This window comes from Cydia pomonella, chromosome 26 (genome assembly GCF_033807575.1).
Source record: "Cydia pomonella isolate Wapato2018A chromosome 26, ilCydPomo1, whole genome shotgun sequence".
In the NCBI taxonomy this organism is placed as follows: Eukaryota; Metazoa; Arthropoda; class Insecta; order Lepidoptera; family Tortricidae; genus Cydia; species Cydia pomonella.
In genome coordinates this window covers 10,706,144-10,733,390 of record NC_084728.1, presented here as the reverse complement: position 1 = coordinate 10,733,390, position 27,247 = coordinate 10,706,144, and the positions used below count along the sequence as shown (strand labels likewise).

General features: G+C 37.3%; 1 protein-coding gene across 1 annotated transcript in view; it reads right to left on the bottom strand.

The window, feature by feature from the left end:
* Window positions 1–27,247, bottom strand: part of LOC133532278 (uncharacterized) — a 52,874-nt gene that overhangs the window by 23,268 nt on the left and 2,359 nt on the right. The window contains exon 2 of the mRNA XM_061870876.1: window positions 8,579–8,724. Within this exon, the coding sequence (XP_061726860.1) occupies window positions 8,579–8,657 (79 nt within the window). The 5' untranslated portion in view covers window positions 8,658–8,724. The remainder of the gene's footprint in view (window positions 1–8,578; window positions 8,725–27,247) is intronic.

The window sequence follows — 27,247 nt, the reverse complement described above, 5'->3', positions numbered from 1 at the left end:
AAAAATAAAATAAATAAAAATTCCATTTATTTTTCGTTTAATTCGCCTTTTCTTAAATATCGATACCCATATTAGTCGCTTCAAATATTGACTTTATCTGGACATAATGAATCTTTAATATTTAATAATAACTTGCAGTCACGCTAAGTTAAAGATTTTCGTGTTTTTAAACACTTCTCTATATTTGAACAGGAATCCGAGGCATCCTAGACATGAACAAAACAGAAATGGCGAAAGTGTAAAACAATCGTGACTTGATACAGTGAAAGTACGTTTACTGCAATTGTTTTGGCGCAACAACTAGTGGGATTCATTGGCTTCCGAGTACCTATATCAAGTAATAGGAATAGGTAAGATTGGCAAGTGTTATGGAACTTATGGATTGTGAATAATAACAATATTACCGATGGGTGTGCTTTATTTTGATTATTACCATTAGGGGTCATCCATTAATTACATCACACGAATTTCTAGGTTTTTTTACCCCTCCCCCCTCCTTGTCACACTTGGTCACATTTGGCAACCCCCCCCCCTGGTGTGACGTAACATCTTTTGCATTTTTTTTTCAACAAAATCGGCGAATCGAATTTGTTACTATTAAAATTTTATCAAACTATTTTGGACAAAAGAAATATTAGTAGTTATAACACAAAACCGACTAGGAAAGAAAATTAATCGCATATAACTATTATCGTTCTAAAACCTCGTTATTTAACTGTACAGCGAATTTTTTTTTAAATAAATACTGGTAAAGTTAAAGTGACGTCACAAAGTTTGTGACTCCCCCCTCCCCTTTGTCACAACATGTCACATTTTCTTGAACCCCTCCCTCCCCCTAAACGTGTGATGTAATTAATGGATGACCCCTTACTATCACTGAATTGTTATATTAATAGGTACCACCAAAATTATTTACTGTAGGCAATTGGGACCGCGTCAAAACGTCCCTCTTGGCCACTTATATACCATAAGGATTTTTATTCTTGGAGTTTGTGGGCCTTTGACTGCCACGTCGACCAGGCAGTGATCTATTGTGACAGCCCTTTAAAGTTCATTACTAATGCCCGTTGAATCCAGGAAATTCCAGATTCTTTCGGCCGTAATGTTCTGTACCTCATAGGGTTGCAATACGTGCCGCCTTAAGTGGGTATTTCTTTTTGACATTAGTGGTCCACGGAACAGAGAATGTGCATTGCAGTCTCCTCTGACTCCTGGCAGAACCTGCATGTCGCATCTTGTTTCTTTCCAATATTAAACATGACTTTGTTCAACTAACAGTGTCCAGACAATATTCTGGTCACCGCGCAGGATTTGTGACTTTTGAGCCCTAGAAGCTCCTTAGCAAATTTGCTGTTGAATTCTTTGATCAGAGCTTTTGAGTGTTCTTGTCCTTTGACGAACTTCCACCAAGCGATTGCTCTTGTTTTTCTAAGTTGCTGAGCAGAGAATATATGCATCCCGTTTTGTGATTCCACTGAACGGTGCCATAAGGATACCTTGACAGGTTATTCGTATAAAGATACAAGCAAATATCATCCTTATGGCAAGCGACAAAGTGGGACGTTTTGCCGGCCGCGGTCACAATTGATAACGATTATTGGACTCTAAGGCAGGAGTTGCAGATAAAGTACCTTTCCAATGCTTAATATTTTTGATCGTGTTGCAGAATTGTGCTATAATAGAGTTAACTACCAGCACCGACCAAAGTTTGTCATTCAAAGTTTGCACCTTCAACCTTTTTAGGTGGTAGTTGTGACTTTTCAACAAAAATAAGTGTTATTTTAATAATAACTTGCAACCTTTTTCCAGTAACTTATGTGAGGGGGTAAGGTTACCCGGAAGAGATTCTTTAACAGGTATAATGGCGCCTTTGTACCTACCTACTTGCAATCTCCTCAAGATAATTGTAATTAAATATTGTGATGTGTTGGTACACTAAATGTTAAATACTACTAATGTAGATTATTTTTCTATTTTTAGGGTTCCACACCAAAAAGGTACAAAAGGAACCCTTTTTATGGTGCAACTCTGTCCGTCTGTCTGTCACATTGCCAAATATCCCAATAACTACTCTCGCTACTGGGTTGAAGTGGTGATTGGCAGGGCTTTGTTTGCTCCTGTCAATTGATATCATATTATATCGTGTAATATATCGTCAGGTGACAAGCAAAAGTCACTATATAATTCTTAAAAAATAATTAAACAAAAATCAATCTTATTTTAGTTAGTAATATGGGTTCATTAGTGAGTTTTGATTATCACCTGGCGATATTTAGTTTTAATTTTTTTTTTGTATTGTTCAACTAACATATATTAAGTTACTTTGTAATTACCAAAACATGGGTCAACTTGGTCTGACATAAATGATTTATTTATTTAAAAGAGCTCAAATTGAACATTCCATAACAACTCTTTTTCATAGTGGAATTTTTTTTTTATGAAGGATTATGTAAAAAAAACATTTTTTTTTTATCTTTTTTGGATTAATAACTTTGATAGCCTGTGCTACGTTTAGCTATTTTTACTGATTACAGAATAACATAACAGGTGTAATTTCACCTTTTATAGGGCTTGTCGGGAAGTCTTACTTTCAAAAGGTTGTAAGTTAATATAATATTAGTTTGAAGATAGGACTTTATATCGTGCATCATTCGTATACTTTTGTCATTTTAGTGTCTGGCTGATCAATAACTATTCAATTAAAAAAACGCATTAAGTATTCCAAAAGAAAAACCATGATTTTGGAAAAGAGCCGATACTCTTCAAACTGCTGGATCGATTTTTAATACCTATAGCTAAAAACCACCGCAAGGAAACTCGCTTTAACGGTAAAAACCGCATCGAAATCGGTCCATCCATTTGAGAGCTACGATGCCACAGACAGACATTGGCGTCAAACAAATAAAACCTCTCTTTTTTGAGTCCGACGTTAAAAAAAAAATTATAAAACTTAGGACTATTCTGCACGGAAGGTCGGTTCTATACACGGTAACATGTTACAAATCTCACTTTCAAAACGTCGCAAATTACTACAAAACTAGTTTAGAGATACGACTTTCTGACTCACACGGCTAGAACCTACGTGATTCTTGTATTATTTTCATTAGGTCGCAACTACTTATGAAACTGTATTAGAGATACGCCCTTCTGTCTCGCACGGAAAGTACGTGTTTCCTATACACAATCGGCGAGTAACGGTCAGGCCTACATACTGCCAACCGTCTTCGTAACACGAATAACATTCTTTCTGGTAGAATGTGAAGTAATAGGCAGGTAACAAACATAAATGATAATAAGTAGGCTAGTTTTCTAGACAAATTAGCTACACTTTTTCAAACATCTATAGTATAGATTCTATACGGACGAGACGACAGTAGGGATTGCAAACCGGATTGGTTTTCAATCCGGCCGGATCCGGCCGGATTTTGGCTGTAGTCCGGCCGGATCCGGCCGGACCGGATCCGGTTTGGTATAGGGATATAAAAGTTAATTAAATGACATATTTTTCTAGTTTTTTGCGTAATACGTATTCCTAAATCTATAATTTGAAGTTAATACATAACTTCTTAACAATAAAATAGAACTTGGTAGTAAAAAGTGTCACAATGTCAAAATCATTTAGAAAACAAAATTTTTAAATCGGTAATTTATTATATTTAACCATTCAAAAGTGCTCAAATTTTCGTTTACAATTATAAATTTGCTTAGTTTCCAAAGCTTGATGATGGGATGTGGGGTGGGAATTGGAGCTCCTTGAAAGGACAAGTTTTCGTAACTGTTCTTTGATTGAATTCTTTGTAGAGTCTGTTCGGAAAGAGAAGAGTCGTGGAATGTATTGGGCCCCATACATTCCACGACTCTTCTCTTTCCTCACAAACTCTAACGTTGACATCCATTCTAGCATAGAGAAATAAGAATTACATAGATTGCACACTCCATACACCAGTTTTGGTACCAAAACGCTTATTATTTTCGTAGTCGACATCTAGCATCGAGTAGCGGAACTCTCAGGAATGCTACTCGACAATAGATATCGCGGCAAACAAAAAGTCTAATGCTCAACGATTTTCCGCTAATATTATAACCAGAGTAACAGGAACTCTAATTTCAACTCCTACGCTTACTATTATTTATTACTTTTAACCAATTATGATATTTAATGCGCTCTAGTATTATCTTGCTCTAATTTATTTGTCCGAAAAAGTAGTAGACTGTATGACTTAAAAAAATTGTACTTTTTATAATTTATGGAAAAGTATATTGGTCAAATTATAAGGAACAATACACGACACGACGATCTCATGCGAAAAATAATAGAATGTAGGATTGAAAACCATCGCGGAAAGGGAAAGTTAGAGTTACATAGATCAAATAAAGAATTGGCTGGACGTAGAGTAGCATGTACTAGGAGATGAAGGAAATTGCATAAGATTGGATGAAATTGTAAAGACAAAAGATTCTCTCTTAAATTTGAATAGAAAAGAATCTATATTTTATCATATATATACATATATCGGAGAAAACTAAAGATTATCAATATTATCATATATTCTTCATTCACACATTGATGAGCCCAACTGTAGTCGGTTAATCTCCTATCACAACATTATAACACGACATGAACCTTCTCTTTAGCATAAATTACAAATGCCTTCCATGTCATCTCCATCCTTTCATTTTTCCTTCTATTACAGTATTTATGTAATCGTCATATCGCGCCGCCAACATGAAAGAAGAAGAAATCCTCTTGTGTTCCCAGTCATCGTCATAATAAATATATTTTTATCTTACTAAATTTATACTTTTTCATTCGTTTTGTTCTGTTCAACTTCATACCTCGTATCCGTTGCCTTTTCTTCATCTGAAACGCACAGCGCGTGCTGTATTTAGGCGTTTTTTTTTATTATACCGGATCCGGTCCGGATCCGGTGATTTTTACCGGATCCGGTAGCTCCTGAAAAGTGCCGGATCCGGCCGGATTACCGGATCCGCCGGACCGGATTGCAATCCCTACAGTACATATGGTGCTACTTTATAGCACTAGTGCGAAAATTAGCATATTACGTTACTATTTAAAGGGCCATATGTACTGTAAAACGTTGTACGATACATGTGCGAATAGGTAATTCGCAACTCGTGTCGATTTAAAACACTCCCTTCGGTCGTGTTTTAATTTATCGCCACTCGTTTTGAATTTCCTATTTTTCGCACTTGTATCGTAATGTACTATTCACCCTTAATGTTTGTATAGTACATAGTTATTTTTACTCTGTGGCTGACATGCTGCTGTCATATTTAGCAATATTTCGGTTTATTATATATATATTTATACGTGTATGTCTATTTGTATTTCTTATGTATATGTTTATTCACTGTAATTGTGTGTGTGTGGATGTAGGCTTCATACCGTTTTAGCAACACCTAATTTTATGATTGATTTGATGATTTTTTGTTTCCGGTACCCAATGTTGTCTGGAAGAGATGGATCTTTAGCGATAAGATCGCCTCTTGTCTGCCTCAACATTTAATCAATTGTTTCTTTTATTATATCTTGTGTCCAATAGAGTATAATACTCTATAGAAAAATCATTTTAGGTACAAGCTTTTATCGCTGACTGTACTATTCTTTTCCCAGGCAACTAATATAATAATATCAAGACAATTCTAAAAACCCCAAACACAATTAGGTTGCATTGTTTTATCACAGAGTTTAGGTAGTTCCCATGGTCTCCTCTTGTCTCTATCAGCTTCAGCTCGATGGTATCATAATAAATAAATTAATAGGTTACTAATAGGTAAATAAATTGTGTATCATAGCTAGTCATTATTTGTGTTGTGATTTTTAATTTTATTTTATTTGTAAGTTTTATTTAGATGTTTTTATTTATTTATTAAAAACTGATCGGCGATTGGCTCTAGTCACACCTGATGGAAAGTGAAGACAGGGCCTAAGATGGAGCTCACCGATTCAGTAGTAGCCTATTCACTCTTGCTTTAAAGAGACCGAGGATAGAAAATTTATTTATTTGCTGACATGTCCACTCACTACTTAGTTTAATTAAATTATAAGTATGTAATTAGTTCGTAAGTTTTCTAACACAATATATTATTGTTAAAGAAATAAATAAATGAATGAAATGAAATGAGGTCATGTGTATATTAACTTCTCCTACATAATTACATTGCAAGTTAAATTTAAGATTGTAAAAATAAATATAATAACCGCCATGTGGGATGTTGATTCGACGATCATTGTCCCGATAGTCGTTTCAGCGAACGGTCTCATAGCGAAGAGTCTCGACCAACACCTTGAGAGACTCTCGCTAGGTGGTTGGATCAAGGGTCAGATGCAGAAGGCGGTGATCTTGGACACGGCGCGGATAGTCCGGCGGTTCCTTTCTGCGGCCCTGACCACCGGTAGCTTGGGCCTTGCCCCGCTGCTGGCGGCACCTTAGGTTAGGTTTTTTATAATGTGTTTATATCTTTTGTATTGTTTTTTAAGTGTTTTTATATTTTACTTTTATATGCATATTGTAAAAAACCTCAGTCTAAGAAGTAAGAGAAATAAAGGAATATAATAAAAAATCTTCTTCATCCAACGAGGAAGAAAGATCTTTGATACATCTGCTACAGACATTTGACGCCAATGACGCCATAATTTCAAAGAATGAGATACTTGTAAAACGCGTACGCGACGCTTGGTCCCAGAACTCAACGCGTCTCGTACTCGTAACGTTTTTAAGATACGCTTAGCGACGCTTACGCTTACGCCTCGTGTGAGGAGGGCCTTAGCATAACGGATTGGCACTGATTGACTAGCACGTTATTATTTCGCGGATTAGCTAAGTAATGTTTTTATTTTAATTATTGATTTATTCGTATAATTTCTATAATAACCGGCTGGTAACGGATAGCCGTAGATACCGCCGTATTGCCCAGTGGAGCACGTAGTGATTTACACCTGTGCTCAGTTAATTACCCGTACACAAACACAGTTATAACATAACTGCGTCTTAACAAATAGTGCGTTTCGGGTTCAAGTTAGTCGTTCTAAAACGAGAGCGTAACTTAATTTGTATGAGAGCGGAGTTTAGATGACGGGTTCGTCAAATATGTGAACTTTAAATGTGACATTATCTATGAAAAGGGACCTTATTGTCGGTGGCGCTTACGTCATTATCAACGATGCTCTCATATTATAAACAACGCCGCGCTACGCAGTGCGGCATAAGTGCGATCGACAATAAGATCCCTTTTCATAGAAAATGTCACAAATACGTCAATCGCTTCCATCTTTGACGTATTTATATTATTGTATAAACACCTACCTGTTATGAGAAACATGTTTAACTTCGGAATCTGATAGGGTACCGTTATGTATTGAACTATTTCGTCGCTATTAAGAGGCACTGACCGCGCGACCTTGACGTTCAAGATGCCTTCAACAATCAAGACATTATAATAGCTTTCCAAGTTTGACCGAGTCGAAGGGTCTAGCTAGGGAAGCAGGGGGCCTAGCTAAGATGAAAATTGGACTTCGACAATCGACAAACGCTAAACGAAGAGAAATATAAATCGGGACGATATAAACCTCCCACCCCATCCCCAGTACACCCAACTCTTGCTCATGCTCCACGGAACGGCGGCAAGTAGATTTACAAATGAGGGGGAATTGAAATCTTCTCGGGTCAGAGGTGTAGGGTTAGAGCCGGTGTAGCTTTATTTGACGTTCATAAGCGCATTGTAATATGCCTACTTGAATAATAAACTATCTTTATTTTTAAGGCGACGGTTTTCAACAGTTTTCAAGTTTCCGTTTGCAGGGATTAACTACACAAAAAATCAAGAGATTCAATCTACAAAATTGAGTCAACCAGAACTATTATAGATGCCCAGAGTAGTGGACTTTGATTGGTTATCGGTTGGAATAACATCACTGAGTAAAAACTTACACGAGCTCATTTTAAGTCCAAAAAAGCTCCGGTGCACGCACTGTAATTTGTAGGCGGTTAAAAAATACCTCAGAGTACGTAGACAAGATGCCAGTCGTTAACGCTCCCGTAACGAACGAAACGCAACTGTCACTGTCGCACTAATATGGAAGAGTGAGAGAGAGAGATGACTACGCTACGCTACACAGCGTTATAAATATTGATCCTTTCAAAAAGTGCACTGTATCTTTTTTGTAGAAAATATTGTGCACATTATTTACGTATAACAACTCTGGTTGCTATTGGCCACCGTTTACGAGTTATTTACGAAAATATAGAATCCCGCTTTAATATCTTTTTAAATGTTGATCCTAGCGAAAAGTGTAATGAATCTTTCTTGTAGGCATTTTTATATAGATTATTTGATAGAACATTTTTTGCTATGCGCCACCGCAAAAAAAAATGACACGCGACAGCGTACCCTCTTATGGCTTTTTAAGACTATGTCAGATATGTTTGCGCGCTTCTTTGTGCAAGAATAGCTGCTTATTAAATCAAAAACAGTTTAGAAGAAAATATTAGGATGTTCCGTTCCATAATAAGCTCATAATGGCTCGATTTTTTAAAAAGAGAGGAAGAGAACTGACCGTTAACAACTTGCAGCAGTATGGCGAACAGCACCGCGCCGCGGCACTTGGTCCGCCATCTTGTCGTCCCGGCGGCCATTTTGTGAACTCAGCAGTTCGCGGTCCATCCGCTCTTCATTGCCTTCTGTGGGCGCTTACATTTGTGGCTGGAACAAGGGAATGTTGAATTAAATATGACGACCGATCTGGCCTAGTGGGTAGTGACCCTGCCTATGAAGCCGATGGTCCTGGGTTCGAATCTCAGTAAGGGCATTTATTTGTGTAATGACCACAGATATTTGTTCCTGATTCGTGGGTGTTTTCTATGTATTTATATATTATATTTATTGTTGTCTGAGTACCCACAAAACAAGCCTTATTGAGCTTACTGTGGGGCTTAGTCAATTTGTGTAAGAATGTCCAATATTTATTTATTTATTATATGCGACCAAACTAAGTGGGATTTTATTATATTATATTCTAGGAGATACGGCTTTTATTAAGTTTTCTTGAGCTTGAGTACAGTTGTGCTGGGCTTTCACCCGAAAATCATTCATAGGGTTGTCATATGAAAATATGGAAGGACAAAAACTTAAAAATCCTGACATTTCCTGGACGGTTGATTATTTCTCCAAAAACGACTCAGTGGGCCTCTAGCCCCTTAACTATTGCTACAGCAGAACCTTCTATTTCTTCTACACAACTTCAAACGTTACGCTGCTTCTAGACGTTTCTAAAAAACCGTGACACTACTGAGGAAATCCTGACATATGGCAACCCTACTCTTAGTTAATTCCAAGACCTCCATAACAATTTGCTACAGTAAAGCGCCAATTACATCCACCCTTCCTGATTTCGGGCTCGAAATCAGTCCCCATTTCGTGCCTGATAATCGTTTCACGGAAAATCAGCACATCGTTAACAATATTTTGAAATATAAAAAATACTTCGTCTCTAATTGGCGAAAATGTTCAATGTTTGATATTTTTGCATATGAACCATTTTTTACCGTTTCAAATATTATAAAGGATGTATACGTGAAAATAATCTTTCTCGGGCCTGAAATCGGGTCTGATATCAGTGTGTGTGTGAGTGTGGATGTAATTGGCACTTTAAGGAAACCATGGCAGACAGGTGAGGAAGGTATGCCAGCCGCGCGCCCGCGCAGTAAAGTGGGGCAGCCGCGCGTTGAATAATAAACGGATAACAGTTGCGCTCCGACACATACTGGAAGTGACATGTGACCAGCAAGGGAACAAACGGTCTAGGTATTTATAACTGGGCTAGGTACTTCTGTTGTGTTTCGGAGGTACTGGGGCACTCAAACATATTGACTCTCCCATAAGAAATTTCAACATAAGACCAGCAAAATGTATGAAACAGGCAATTTTTTTTCGCGATTTCGGAGTTGGTCCCATAATAAAATTTGCTCAGTATGACCTAAAATTAACGAGTTTGAGTAATTGCTTTACGTTCAGTTACATACTGTACATGTTATGGCTCCTCTATACCATGGCCCAGCGCTGGACCAGCGAGATGACCATGCGATAGTTATGGCTCCTCTACACGATGGCCCAGCGCTGGACCAGCAGAAATGCGATGGATGAGCGCACGAACTATGGAATGGGCCACGTGTAGACGCGTAACGCACCATCGCTGGCCCATTACCTTTGAAGTGCGCACGAAAAACCGACACCGCGGCCATCCCATCGCCATCTCGGCGCGCCATAAGCCATCCGACACCACTACTCTCTCTACACGCCCATCATAGTGGGCCAGTATGTGAGCCCATCGTGTAGAGGAGCCATTAGAAATCAAAAATGTACTACTCTTAAGAGTTGCGTCTATATATTTATATTCCATTGCTGGATCCAGCTAATCTATATCTCCGTGTTATGGTTTCTTTGGCACGTGTCCACTCAAGCGTGCCTGCCATAGCTGTGTGTATACTGGCGCTGTGTTACATTTTATTGTTTCGATCATAAGCTACATCATAAAGTTCTCGTTGCCTCGTTGATGACACCTGCAATCTTTAGACAAAGTACATGGAAACTACGAAAAAAAGAAGATAAGCGAAGCGGCTTCGGTTCAGCTTAGGCAAAAGTGCGTTTACACATTACTACATAATGTATATATGTATACAGTAATGTATGCTTAAGGGAATCTAAGGCAATTCATTAATTTTCTTACGCTGCACGCTGCACCCTTACAGGCGGACTACATTATTTTCAGTACTTGAGACCCAAATAAGGAAAACGGAATATATACTTACAGATATGTAATAGAGTCCATGCAATGTTGCATTTTCCACAAAAGTGACCTTTATCTAAAATGTGTTTGACCCAAAAATTATTTCGTAAGTATATCCGGCTGTTCTCCTCTACAGGTTGCATTGCTCAACGGATTCTAATAAAATTTTGTGTGCAGGTTCCATAATTATAGCGATTTTCGGTCGATAACATTTTTAGTTTCAAGATTCACGCGAAGTCTGAGGGTCGCAGTGCTACTGTGTTTTTTGATTGACCTCAGAGCAACATGAGTCTTCAGTCTCAATAGAAAGTTCCGCAGGGTTCCCCCAGTTTCGTAACCCTCTGACTTGTGATGGTTGTGTTATATTCGTTGCGCTCGCGCATGCAACGACGCGACAATTGGGCAACGCGTCCGGGTTGACTCACCGATCGTTGAGACCCCTCAATGATGAATGACGTCATAACAGCAGGTTTGCACGTACCGGATTAAGTAACCGCGAATAAGATTAAATAAAATATTATTATAGGACATTATTACACAAATTGACTAAGTCCCACAATAAGCTCAATAAGGCTTGTGTTGAGGGTCCTTAGACACCGATATATATAATATATAAATATTTAGAAATACTTAAATACATAGAAAACACCCATGACTCAGGAACAAATATCCATGCTGATGACACGAATAAATGCCCTTACCAGGATTTGAACCCGGGACCATCGGCTTCGTAGGCAGGGTCACTATCCATTAGGCCAAACTGGTCGTCATGATTAGGGTTGGTTTTTTCCTTATATCTTTACTTTACTGCATAAACGATAAATGATGTCGGGAATAAATAACTTGTACACTTGCATTTTTCATCAAAATAATAAGCTATTTCTTTTCTTCGGCTTCGATGCCCCTCTCTGTCACACAGATCAAGCTTATTCATAATCGTTTCACTCACTGACGCTCGGAAATACTCGACTCGCCTTAATTTTTCTTGATGACCTGAACGAAAAGGTACCCTATTGTTTTAATTCAGCCAATTTAGGATCGGAAACGGGGCAGAAGAAACGGGGTTTCCTATTTATGGGTGGTCTGAGGTAAACAGTGTGGCCTAGAATAAGAATAGTCTTGAATATCCCGACTTGTTCTCGTCCTGACAATATATGCCGACCGATTGAGTTAACAGCCGACACTAAATCATACTAATAAATTTCATGCTCCCTATTTATGACGGCCAAACGATGGGTCCCGAATTTGGCAGGTTTTGTTAAGTGTGTCGGAGCCCAGTTAACTTTGGGAACCACTGGTCTAGAGTAATAATAACTGAATGCCGACTGGCCTAAGCCGGCTGTGACACAGAAAACTAACAACTCTTTTACGTCAAGTGTTGCGGTGTTGATGTCGAAAAGGCCTCTATCTGGCCTCAATCTAGTGAGATGAATCACTGGCGGACATCCTAAAACTATGGACGGAGGCACACTTTGCGTAAAGATATATGGCGTTATTTATTAACGTGCTAATAGCCTGAATTGCCTAATAATCGTTTGTTATTTTTAATGCCGGCTGTACTGTAAAGTGAGACGCCTAATAAAATTGTGGTTGAAGATAAAGTTTTCTGGCCCTAGATATATATTAGTAGGTACATTGTGCAACGAGGGGGGTAAGTGAAATTTTGGATACGAGGGTGGTAATTCCCGACAGCCGCAGGAGGGCATTAAAGACCCAATTAAGTTTGCAATATTCTTACCTACCCCCGAAGTTACACACAATGTTTTTGTCGCACTTACGAAGAAAAAACTCAATTTCAAGCAAAATAATTCTTGAATACGGTGTCATATCAAACATTCATCCGCCATTTTGTAATTTCTTGGCAGGTGAGGCATCGAAGGCACAGACATATTCAGCATTCAGCCACGATCGAAAATTATGTAAAAATATTTAAAACGGCTGTTAAATTAATCAAATTAAATAATTTTAACATAAACAAAAATATTAAATTATAAACGTCAGAATTTTAAAAGTAAAACTCATTTATTTATTTGGTTTGTATGAATAAGTGACATAATTTGAATAAATTTTTTCACAATCCATAACTCCCGCGGGAACAAAATAGGCCTTTGTCCTACAGCAAGCACACTTGCATGAAATAAGATCTTTTTCGATCAAGTGTGATGAAATTAGTTATTTACGATACAAGTGCGAAAAATAGGAAATTCGCAACGAGTGGCTATAAATCACTTTGTTTTTGATGTAGATCGCTTCAGCATAATATATCCCAGCTTTAAGTTTCGCTTTAAAAAAAATTGTACTTACTGCAAATTTTGAAAAAAAAAGGAAAACCTATGAACGTAGTTTTTCACTGTGTCAATGAAAAACTAGGTTCATAGGTTGAAAGACATTTACATACTTTCTTGTTTATATAACACCAATTTGACAGGTTTAGGTTGTTCATTGAAACAAATGCCTCAAGGGCCTATTTTAGATATAAGCTATATAGTTATAGTAATCATCTGTATATATCCATTTTGTATATTGTTATTGTAAATAAAGGTTTTTCATTGTGTCAATAACATACTTTTTTTTTTGTTCACGGAGTGGGCGAATGCGTTTACGCACCGTCCCCCCTGCCGCGGGAAGGCCATGATGGGGGGGTGTGTGGGACTCGCCGCTCCTGTCCCCTCTCTCCTGGTGAGAGGGGGGAGAACTTGGCCCTACCCACTAAACCCACTCCGGCGTTTCGCCCTCTTTGCCGTTTGAGAGAGCGCCATGGGATCGAGAACACTCCACCATAAGTCAATAACATACCCACTAAAAAATGGTTAACTACACCACTCTTGAGACCAGAAGAAATGTGGCACTAGTAAAATATTTTTATCTCCTGATTCGTGGCCAAATACATAACCCTCAGTTGCTAGCATTGGTTCCGCTTCGAGTACCTGTCCACAGCAGTATTCAACTGCGCCCTCGTCGCCGCGCTGTTCGCAGTCCCGGCGGCGCGGACCCGGGCATTATCTCACTCACCGCTGCACCGCGCATTGTCTCTCTTGAATGATATATTGGACAGCGACAGCAAACTAGATATATTCCAATGCACTGAAGCTAGTTTTTTGGCAGTTAGTAGCCGATACCTAGAGTCAATAACGACGACAAGCTCAATCAATGTATAGTTAGCAGTAAGTAAATTGTTAGTATCAATACGTATATAATGTCACTCCTTTTAACATGTGTAGCTTGACTGTAAGTGTTAATTTAAGGAATAAATAAATATAAAAAGAAAAAAAAAAACATGGAGAATGGAAAATATTTAGAAAATGATAGACATAGACATATATAATACTTTTTTAGATCTATGTTAGAAGTGGAAAAACGTTTTCTCCTTTTCTATGGACAATCACGTGGTATAATTCTCTCTGGTTTTGGGTTACAACACGTGCAAAGCCGGGCCGGATAGCTACTTTATTATAAGGTTTTTTACTATCGGATGTGCATACCTCGCGTCTATTTCACGTAACTGTTTCGTAAAAAGTAGTAAAACCACTTAAACGAGCTCCTAATGATAAGAAACCGTTCGGTTCAATGACCCAAACCTGTCAAATTGGTGTTATATAAACAAGAAAGTATGTAAATGTGTTTGTTATGTATATACATGCGATCATCGAACTCGGAGATGGAAAATAAAAAGTTATTAGGAAGCGGCCTGGACGCAAGCGGCGCGCGGCGCGAGCGGGTGGTTCGCGCGGCACGACAAAATGTATAGAATTGAATGCATCTGCTAGACTTAAATCGACTGGGATATAAATATAAATAAATAAATATAATAGGACATTATTACACAAATTGACTAAGTCCCACAGTAAGCTCAATAAGGCTTGTGTTAAGGGAACTTAGACAACGATATATATAATATATAAATATTTATAAATACTTAAATACATAGAAAACACCCATGACTCAGGAACAAATATCCATGCTCATCACACGAATAAATGCCCTTACCAGGATTTGAACCCGGGACCATCAGATTCGTAGGCAGGGTCACTACCCACTAGGCCAAACTGTTCGTCATATATAGACCAAGATGCATGTAACTACGTCGAAATATCGGGAGCTCAAAAACAATATAAAAGGTAATCACGGTTTATATCCCGGTCGATTTAAGTCTAGTGAAACTAACCGTGAATAATTCAAAACTTGAATGAATCTGTTTTGCACGACAGCGGAATAATGAACAACGCTAACCCAGACACTTTTAAAGTATTTTTTTATTAGCTATGGAAAATGCCCAATATGAAGAGGGGGCAAATTTTCAAAGACTAAGTGTCTAGGTCTAATGGGGTATCATTTGAAAGAACTCAAATTGTACATTCCAAAACATTTTTGTCTTTTTTTTTCATAGTGTAATAAATAATGATTAATGAAGGAAACTGTGAAAAAAATACCATCCCCCCTCCCCCTTATCTGCGAAGTTTACCGAAGAAAACTTATGAAATTTTTACATAATACTAAAATTACTATAAATTTAACAGGAAAAATATAATCAGACCTCTATCTTGTTTGCAAATTTAACCAACTTTACGTGTGTGTAACAAACAACTTAAAATTTCTATGAGATTACATTAAAGACACCTTTTTTCAAATAAAAGACCAATTCATGAAATCGGTTCACATGATAGAGAATTATCTTCGAAAAACCAACATACGTGCATATCGCGCGAATTAAAGAATTTGCCGTTTTTTATAGTTACACGAGATAATTCAAAGTTTGTACGGAATCCTCGGTGCGCGATTAAAACGAACTCGCACTTGACCGGTTTTTTCTTACTTAGATGATAGGCAAAATGAACGTAAAGTAGCTATGTTTAGTTAATTTCCTATTTAAGACCGCCTGTTGTTACCTAACTTTTACGTGTTTTTTCATTTCCTGTCTATTTTTAAATGTATGGTGCACAATAAAGAATATTTACTTACTTACTTACTTACTTATTTATGACATAAGTATATTTGGACTTTTTGGTATGATTTATATTATTTAACGACGATGTGTCAGATGTGTGTGTAACGACCGGTCTGGCCTAGTGGGTAGTGTCCCTACCTATGAAGCCGATGGTGCCGGGTTCGAATCCCGGTAAGGGCATTTATTTGTGTGATGAGCACAGATATTTGTTCCTGAGTCATGGATGTTTTTTATGTATTTAAGTATTTTGTATATTATATATATCGTTGTCTGAGAACCCACAACACAAGCCTTCTTGGCTTACCGTGGGACTTAGTCAATTTGTGTAAGAATGTCCTATAATACTTATATTTATATGTACTCATTATGCAATTGTTAGAATATTAAATTAAAATGGATGTCCGAGCAGATAAAAGCAAACCCTGCTGTTATGTAAACAAGCAATTGAAACAGAATTAATAGTCAATATTACCTTAAATTCACAATACTGCTTGACAACACTAAGTTAACTGTATAAATCTGGCATAACTGGTCATCAAGTTATTTATTTACCTAGATTCAGAATGATTTGAAACTGCTAAATCAATCACTAGATGCTATTTGGGTTTCTAGTATGATAAATAAAATAATTAACAAATATAATTGAAAATAAAACCTTTTCATTAAAGTTAATAGTCTTATTTATTCACCTTATCGTCAACAACTATAATAAATACGATCACTAATACTTTATAATTCACCAATATATTATTTAATAATTAATTCATCAAATTAATCAAGTAAGTACAAAAACATTAAAATAATGATCAACATAGTATTTACTTAACTTTCAATATTCCTGTGGCGACGATTAACTCAGTGCTGCAGCGCAACGAAGAATCACAATGAGAATGCCCCAAATGAAATGGGTCGGGCCCTTTTATATCCACTGCTAACCAGCCACTCACAACTGGTTAATCATGCCATTTGTCGTTCGAGAAGTGACGTCACAAACGTATCTTCTCATTTATCGAATAATGCAGAATAAAATGATCACAACATCTTTTCAATAAACTCCGTTATACATAATTACTAATAAGTAATGTTAATACATAATATAATCACTTTAAAATAGTTTACGAATCTTATTAGAAGGTTAACTACCGTCTCAAAGTTACCACTATCCATGTTTCTCTAAACAACCGTGGTTTCGTATCGTACCCACATAAATCACAAATTGTGTTAACTTCGCGTGATATTAAGTTAAGTGTTTAAATAATGAATATTGTCAGAGAAACAGGTCAGTTTCATACATAATACCTACAATTTATAAATAATAATCTAACACGGCCATACTGACGTGTACTTCGTTCCCGAAGTACCAAAAGCATAATTAGACAATCACTACATTCATTAAATAAAGCTTAATTCAATTATATATATAATAATCCTATTTTACACATTTCGTATAATCAATATCATGATCTGCTTGAATATACATGTTAGTCTAATTAAAATCGACCAGCGAATATATGTGGGTATTGCCAAATACCTAGACATGCCAATTACATTCACCCGCTGCTAGTGAGAACAATTGACACCAAGTATATGACCGACCAGCGGATACTCAATTAAGTGTATCAAAAACGTGGGTATTGCCAAATACCTCGGCATGCCAATTACATTCACCCGCTGCTAGTGAGACAATTGACACCAAGTAAATGACCGACCAGCGGATACCGAAATAGTGCATCAAAAATGCCAAACCATACCTAGACATACCGATCACATTCACACGCTGCCAGTGAGACCAATCGGTATCAAGTATGTGGCGTACCAGCGTTTTCTTTTTAATTATATTATATCCAATCTATCATAAAAGGTATATTTACCGACATAACATTATTAGGCAATGGCACCTTCAACATTTATTCAGTAAATAGGCCACCAGGGCACTTTTACACGTCAAAATGAAAACGTCGAATTACAAAAAAAAGTATAATAATAATATTTAAAAAAATTACAAAAAAAAAACTCAAATTATTTAGAGGTGTAAAAGTCTCCAAGTGTCAGAACTAAAAGATTAAGTATACAGTTTATCAATTTATCTTTCAAAATTCTGTATAATTAAAAAATCCATAATGAAAAGGTGTATATCCTGTAGATTTTCGGACGGTGGTATTTACCGTTTGTTAAACTCTCTAAAAACCGTTCGGCCAATCTGACAATTCATTTCGCATTATGTGCAGTTTTATAGTACAGCAAACTATTTTTAATATATAGGCGATTCGGATGTTGAGGTAACACTACTATAAAAAAATTAAATTTTAACATTTACATCATTATAGGTGTACCAGGACTCTGCTCCACTGTCGCTTGTAGCAGGGTCAAAAGTAGGCAAAGCAATGTCCACGTCTTTTCCGAGAGCACCGGAGACAGCATCCTTGATCGCTTTCAGAAGGCCTTGCACAGCTTCCAAATCTCTCTGAAATCACATAAGCATTTTTTAAAGTAAGGCTGAATACTATCCCACTTCTGATGTTAGAATATTAAATTAAAATGGATGTCCGAGCAGATAAAAGCAAACCCTGCTGTTATGTAAACAAGCAATTGAAACAGAATTAATAGTCAATATTACCTTAAATTCACAATACTGCTTGACAACACTAAGTTAACTGTATAAATCTGGCATAACTGGTCATCAAGTTATTTATTTACCTAGATTCAGAATGATTTGAAACTGCTAAATCAATCACTAGATGCTATTTGGGTTTCTAGTATGATAAATAAAATAATTAACAAATATAATTGAAAATAAAACCTTTTCATTAAAGTTAATAGTCTTATTTATTCACCTTATCGTCAACAACTATAATAAATACGATCACTAATACTTTATAATTCACCAATATATTATTTAATAATTAATTCATCAAATTAATCAAGTAAGTACAAAAACATTAAAATAATGATCAACATAGTATTTACTTAACTTTCAATATTCCTGTGGCGACGATTAACTCAGTGCTGCAGCGCAACGAAGAATCACAATGAGAATGCCCCAAATGAAATGGGTCGGGCCCTTTTATATCCACTGCTAACCAGCCACTCACAACTGGTTAATCATGCCATTTGTCGTTCGAGAAGTGACGTCACAAACGTATCTTCTCATTTATCGAATAATGCAGAATAAAATGATCACAACATCTTTTCAATAAACTCCGTTATACATAATTACTAATAAGTAATGTTAATACATAATATAATCACTTTAAAATAGTTTACGAATCTTATTAGAAGGTTAACTACCGTCTCAAAGTTACCACTATCCATGTTTCTCTAAACAACCGTGGTTTCGTATCGTACCCACATAAATCACAAATTGTGTTAACTTCGCGTGATATTAAGTTAAGTGTTTAAATAATGAATATTGTCAGAGAAACAGGTCAGTTTCATACATAATACCTACAATTTATAAATAATAATCTAACACAATCGTGTTGGAAAACTTCCATTATGCAGAATGCAGAAATATGCAGATCATGAGAGAGTTCTTAAGTACATTATGTTTCATAGTCTGCACAAAAATGTCATCAACTTATATAAACTTACGCAATTTTATGAATATAGAAACCGAAATAAATACATTTAAAACAGTTAAAGAGACAATTAATAGTAGTTTATGTGACTGCTACATAATGAAAGGCATTAAAATACGAGTGTGGGTAAATGAAACGAGCAGAAAGCGAGTCATAAGAAGATCACACATGTGTGTTAATAAAGATAGTTTATTATTCAAGTAGGCATATTACAATGCGCTTATGAACGTCATATAAAGCTACACCGCTATAAAGCTAATGTCTAATTATGTACAGTTGCTAACACTGCTTTATCTACATACATATTACGAGCTCTCTATAATTGTTCTAGAACCACATACCACATGGTACGACCTTACGACCCCCATTGCGGCATTTGATCACACTGTTTGCAATTGACATTAAATTCGAATAAAACGTCATTAGGGGCAGAAATTGAATTTCGAACGCTCGATTTCGTGTAGCTCCTTTCAATATATCTCAACTACTAAGCATTTCAATTAATGGAAGGTAGAGGCAAGGAACAAAATCTCCATATACCAAAAAGTGTCCGACAAAAAACCTTAAATAGGTGGCGCTACAATACCTAGAATACTTGAGCAAAAAATCTAATCATAGACAGTGCACTGCACTCCGTCAATATCGCCTTAGGTTCTTAGCTACTCTAGCGCTTGGAACTATTATTTATAGCTGACAGCTGGATTTTTGCAACAATTCTGCCTAAGGAGTTTCTGTTCCTTGCATCTACCTTACATAATTTCAATTCTACTAATACATAGAACTGAAATGGAAACGAGTGGGCAATATACCACTACATTCTCAATTTCTATTGCTCCTAGTTCAAAAATCTCAATTAGCCGTTTTCCACAGATTTTCGAGTCACGAAATCGAGCGCTCGAAATTCAAAAATCTCCTCCTGGACTTCTGATGATGGAGACAGGAGGTGGCCACAGGAACTCTGTGATGATTCATCACTGATGAAACAACGCAACCTAATTGTGTTTAGGGTTTTTAGAATGGTCTCGATGAGTATTAGTTGCTGTAGTAAGAAAAATACAAAAAGCGATAAAAGCTTTCCCAAAAACTTACTTATATTCTAGTTACTATTTAGGACATATCCTGTGTATTTGAGTACGGTACGGGTCATGCACAGATTTTAAAAACAAGTTGTGTCAAAGACATTTACACCCTGTGTGTTTACTAGAACTTGTTCAAGGCCAGTATGTGCCGAAGGGTCTACGGTACTAGAATGTGGGTCGAGCACCTGTCATACCGTTATGCGCGCGCGCCTCACGTGGGACTTTTACCCACCATTTGTGATCGGACGGAGTTATCTTAAATTAGGTATCTTAAATCTTCGTTGATTGGTGTACTTTGCATAGATAGCATAATTATTGAATAGAATACCTATGAATATAGAAATATGGGAACAAGAGCAATATTTGGAGTGAAGTGATCTCGAATATCGTTTAGAAACTTGATGTGAAACATGATATTACTTATAATGATGTGAAAATTCTTGAAACCGTCACAATAAAACGTATATTTAGTAAATATTCCATGTAGGTATGGTATGGGCATTAGCTGGGTAAACTACCTACCGTAAAATGGGGAGAGTATAGGGACGAAATCTAAGTTCAAACCTCGATAACATCTTATTTTTACATATGTAAACTGAATGGTGTATATAATAAGTGTTCCGGACGTTTGTATTATCGATTTTTCATGATTTTGGATAGTTCCATTTCATAACTTTAACGATAAACACGAAATCCCACCTCACCCCGTAGCCCTCGTAGTTGGGGTGAGATGGGATTTCATACAAATGTGATTTTGGAACATTGTTGGATCGACTTTTTTTTATTATGAATATTACTATAGCTCCACTTCAAACTGGAATACATTATTTAGGTAGCAGTAGCTTTAAAATCCCATCTCACTCCCCTGTCATCCCTTCTCTCCTCATTCATAACCCAATCCTCTCCGCGATCCCTACTCGCCCCATTTTACGGTACCTTATTGACCCCTCCAGAGTTTAAAAAACGTAAAACCCTATTTTCCTCTGGATATTGACATTATGGGACATATTTTTTCATAATTTGATGTACATCAACCAATACTTTGCCTCTACGCTTGACTTTTTTCAATTATTGTAAAAATAACTGTCATATTAATTAAAAATTCGAAAACTCAGCGTAGGGGTATAGCTGTGGTTGATATATTGTGTCAATTTTTTTTTCAATAAGTAATGTTTTTTTATACTACGTCGGTGGCAAACAAGCATACGGCCCGCCTGATGGTAAACAGTCTCCGTAGTCTATGTACGCCTGCAACTCCAGAGGTGTTACATGCGCGTTGTCGACCCTAACACCCCTCCCACCCCTCGTTGAGCTCTGGCAACCTTACTCACCGGCAGGAACACAACACTATGAGTAGGGTCTACTGTTATTTGGCTGCGGTTTTCTGTAAGGTGGAGGTACTTCCCCAGTTGGGCTCAGCTCTAGATCTGGAATGACATCCGCTGTGCTGTGCCCTACCACACAAAGCGAGATGACATTCACAATGCCCATACCTCTCTTGTGGACATAGTTTAAGGACGTACCCGGGTCCATGTCCATGGAAAATGAGGACTACATTTGTATGTAAAGGTGATTTCGCGCGGGTCCTCCTTTATCGTTTTAAGCCAGCACTGTTGACATTCCTACAGGTGTATTCCCATCTGTCCCCGCCTCATGTATGGCGACGGTCACGTGGGGCGAGGGCAGACGGGAATACACTCTCTCTCTCTCTCCGCCTAGCCTTATCCCATCATTTGGGGTCGGCTCTCCTAGTCCTTCTTCGCCAGGACGCTCTGTCCTGGGTTGTCCTAGATGTGACGTTTGCATCGTTCATGTCCCTTTCTATAGTAGCTATCCATGTTTGGAGGGGTCTTCCTCTTCCTCTCTTTGGCGCCGGAAACATTTCGAGTACTTGTCGGGTCATGTGTTCAGGTGGACGACGCATTACATGCCCGTACCATCTAAGTCGACCTTCCACTAGCTTCTCTTGGATTGATTTTACCCTGAAGCTACCACGGATGAGGGTATTTCGGATGCGATCTAGCAGACGGGAATACACCTTCCTACTAATACAGATCCCAATGACTGGTAAGTACTCTCAGTGCCAATTACTAGGTAGTTTACCTTACTTATCTCACTCCACTCTAGATTATAAATTCAAAAGCCATGACACCTGTCATTATCTCTACGCAATGCCAATTACCTACGCCATGGAAAGTTTATACCTGCAATAGTCCCATGGGAAGAGGATAATTCTAGGCTTAGGCCAGCAATTTGCATTCTAGGTGCAGCTCAGTGGAGCAGTGGGTGTCTATTCTGATTCGAGAGTGGTTTATAATTGGATTTACTTGCATTTTTGCGCTAATTAAATAATATGATAATATATATCACATTAAATTAAATTAAATATCATTTATTTTCAGGCAACTATGGCCCATATATACATACCTAGCTTACAGACTAACATACATACAATAATAAAAATATATTGGTAGGGCACTCAAGGTCTATTAACACATTGCTTATTATTACATTATTTTTGGTATAAGACTGTTTGTTGCCTAAATAAATAAAATAAAAAATGATAAACCAGAAAATGTTTTACAACTTTAGAAATAAATAAAATTATTTCATTAAATAATTCGATATGTTCCCCAAGTTGTCCAAGCAAAAATTCGTAGCGTAGTCATTTCTCTATCAATCTTCCATATTAATACGAAAGCTGAAGATGCCGAAACTTTACTTCCGCCACTGTGGCGCATTGGCATTGTCACTTTTTCTCTAGTATATTATCTACTAACGAATTTATTCTTATTGGTAAGGTAAGGTAATTTATTTGTACGATGAACACAGATATTTGTTCCTGAGTCATGGTTGTTTTATATATATCGCTCATATCGCTGTCCGTGTACCCACAACACAAGCCTTCTTGAGCTTACCGTGGGGATTAGTCAATTTGTATAAAAATGTTTCTCTTCTTCTCGCGTTGTCCCGGCATTTTGCCACGGCTCATGGGAGCCTAAGGAAAAATGTCCTATAATATATATTTATTTATTCATATATCTGTTTCAGTTTATCACAATATTTTATTGGATATGGGTTAGTTTAACTGCCATGCCATTGTATTGTAAATATTGTAATATTGTAACGCCTGGTTCAGAGTGTTACTTATCAGTTTTCACTTTTTATTGCTTTTCCATGCGGGTTACAAAGGAATGTAGAGCAATTTTAAGTGGTCTGTAAAATGAAGTTCCAATTTTAATATGTTCAAGCATATTTTATCTATTTAAAAACTGTGATTGTCAATACACAGACAATCTTCAGCCAAGGCTGTGCCTCTGCATGTTTATGGTTCTGGATAAATAAATTCAGATCAAAAAGAGATATTTTTTATAGTACGTCGGTGGCTAAAAAACCTACGGTCCGCCTGATGGTAAACAGTCTCCGTAGCCTATGGACGCCTGCAACTCCGGAGTAACGTGTTCCCGACCCTAACACTCCGCACCCTCATTGAGCCTTGAGATGATTGTAATAGAAAGGTAAAGTGTAAAGTCTAAGAAAAAAATGTGCCCCTTAGTTTGACTTTCCAAACAGATGGCGCTGTACTGCATCATATGTTTTGCGGCCTGAATTGTTAAACGTAAACTTATGACAGAGTTACCGTAAAATATATGGAGCTGATCAGCGCCCTATCGTTTACTGTCAAATTCGAAACACTAAATCGTCTTAGATTTTACACTTCTATTATCGCATCTTTGATTCAGATCGAATGACGTATTTTAGTTTTATTTAGTATTGTTGGAATTTTATTTACAATAACAATATACATAATGGATATATACAGATGATTACTATAACTAGCTTATATCTAAAATAGACCCTTGAGGCATTGTACCAAGGATGCTGGAAGCATTTCCTCGTTGTATCGCTATACTGATACGTTGTGCGAGGAAGCCGCCAGCTCTTCGGTCACCAGTTACGTTTACGTCAACCAGACGTATCGCGATTTCTCCAAAAAACTTGTGCGCGCTGGGACCCCATGGACCTAGAGTTTCAACGCCAAATGGTACAAAATGGTACTCTCTACCGAGGCTCTTATAATATTTATTACGTTTCAAAATTTCGGCGCTTTCTGCCGCCGCGCCCGCTTTTAAAAGCTTTTAGTTTATATTTAGTTCATTGTATATACTGAAACACACCCAACTCGTATTAGAAAAACGCGCGATATTAAATTTTTCTGGGAAGTCTAACTCTTAGTGCCTACATTTTTTAAATTTCCCGCCTTTTTCTACAGACAAGGTTGCTGTGCCAGAGTATTAGATAAATTTGTTATATCTCATTATTAACTAACACAAACGGGATTTAATCGCGTATTAAGTTTTAAATTTACCTCCGAGGTTTCGTGGACGGTTTATTGACTTGAACATAAACAAGATCAAGTGCGGGTAGTTCGAAAAATTCGCGCGGCTAGAAGATGTTGATGTCAACTTTAGCCAGTCTTCTCCGAGACCACGGGGACAACGCCGTCCTCGAAACGTCGGAGGTTAATTTAAAACTTAATACGCGATTAAGTACCGTTTGTGTTAGTTAATAATTTGTTATATGTATATTTTTTTATTAATCTTACCATCCCTTCCGAGGTTTTCCCTAGGGTCTATAGTAGGGAGTTCTTCAAAAAAGGACTGTACAGGTTTCTAAATAGTCGGCAACGCGCATGTCACACCTCTGGAGTTGCAGGCGTCTATAGGCTGCGGACTGCTTACCATCAGGCGGGCCGTATGCTTGTTTGCCACCGTCGTGGCATAAAAATCCTGTTAGTGTAATGTATTATTTTTCTACCATTATTCATTTCTGGAAATATTCTGAGTTTTGCTTGGGTTTGACCGACTATGTGATGTGATGTCACTGTTTAGTGGAAGCCGTACAAGCCCAATTTCAAAGAAAAACCGCAAATCGATGTACAGTTTAGCCATTGGCACACGCATACTAGAGGTCAAAACAATTTTTTTGACCCGCAGTTCCTAAAAAAAAATCCCTTAGGAGGGGAGAGCCAAGTCATTTTTTCTTTAGTATGTTTTTTTTTTTTTTATCAGGGACCTATCGTGTGTGGTATCATATGAAAGGGCTTTCTAAGGCAATTCTAGAAATATACCGTATTATTACATTACAGGCATTGTTTTTAAATTGAACCAAAAATAATTTTCAAAACATACCGAGTCTGGGCTCCTCCAGATACGATATGGCTGATTTGTTTTTTGTACAATATACCACAAACGATACGGGATATCCTATCTAACCCCAAGAAATGAATTTTGAATATAATTTTTTATATATATTACGAAGTGGAGTCAGTTGTCGGGTGTCAGACCGTCAACATCTCCAGCATCTCCTGAGGATGCCTCGTAGAGAGGCGAAACACGTGTCGAGTTTTGTACTTTTGGTGGTGGGTTGTTATATTTATTTGCGTATTTATTTTTGCGGTGGGAGGGTGGGAACATTAATTGCATGTAAAAATACGCAAGTAAGTATAACGGGTTAGCACTGATTGACTAACACGTTATTTTCTCGCGGATTAGCAAAGTAATATTTCTTGTTTTAATTACGAAGTGACACAGTTCTACTTTTTTTTATTACGAAAAGGTAAGCATTTAGTTCGTTTTCTCCCGAAATGGAATTTCGCTCAAAAATTACCGTTATTTCGTTAGACTCGAAAAGCTATAATTCCCTGGTAAGGACTCTTCTCTGATGGAAAGCCACATTTTTAGGGTTCCGTAGCCAAATGGCATAAAACGGAACCCTTATAGTTTCGCCATGTCCGTCTGTCTGTCTGTCTGTCTGTCTGTCTGTCTGTCTGTCTGTCTGTCCGAGGCTTTGCTCCGTGGTCGTTAGTGCTAGAAAGCTGAAATTTGGCATGGATATATAAATCAATAAAGCCGAGAAAGTCGTACAATAAAATCTAAAAATTTAATTTTTTTTAGGGTACCTCCCCTACACGTAAAGTGAAGGTGAATTTTTTTTTTCGCTTCAACCCTAGAGTGTGGGGTATCGTTGGAAAGGTCTTTCAAAACTAATAGGGGGTTTCAAGAAACATTTTATGATAAAGTGAATATATTCGGAGATAATCGCTCCGAAAGAAAAAAAAAATGTGTCCCCCCCCCTCTAACTTTTGAACCATAGGTCCAAAAAATATGAAAAAAATCGTGGAAGTAGAGCTTAAGAAAGACATTAAATGAAAACTATAGCGGACATGATCAGTTTAGCTGTTTTTGAGTTATCGCAAAAAGTTTTCCCTTCATAGTAAAAAGACTTATTTTAATTAGGTACTGATTATGCAAATTTGCCTATTTGTTTAACTCAGGTGAAAGGTACCGTTTCATCCCTTGGTTAACAATTTACTATACTTTAAGCTCGAGTTTAGCTTATTGTGACGGAAGAGTAACTACGGAACCCTACACTGAGCGTGGCCCGACATGCTCTTGGCCGGTTTTTAAATTTAGAAGTTGAACGCGTTCATATTTATTCGCGATGGGATGGAATGTTGTCTCCTAGTATCTTTCACTAGGTCTGGTACGATTAGAACGTGTTCTAAGGGCGTCGCTGACCCGATTCAGGGACCGGTCTGGTTAGGAGTGACCTTCAAATACACAAGATGTTAAGATATAACTCATATAACATAAGACGAAAGTAGAACCAGTGTTAACATTCCCCTTGCGTCGTTTGACTCATTTTTAACCCCCGATGTAAATGAGGGGTGTTATAGATTTGACAGATCCGATAGGTGTGTGTACCTATATGTGTGTGTCTGTCTGTGGCACCGTAGCTCTTAAACGAGAATGCGGTTTTTTTTTTATTTGAAAGC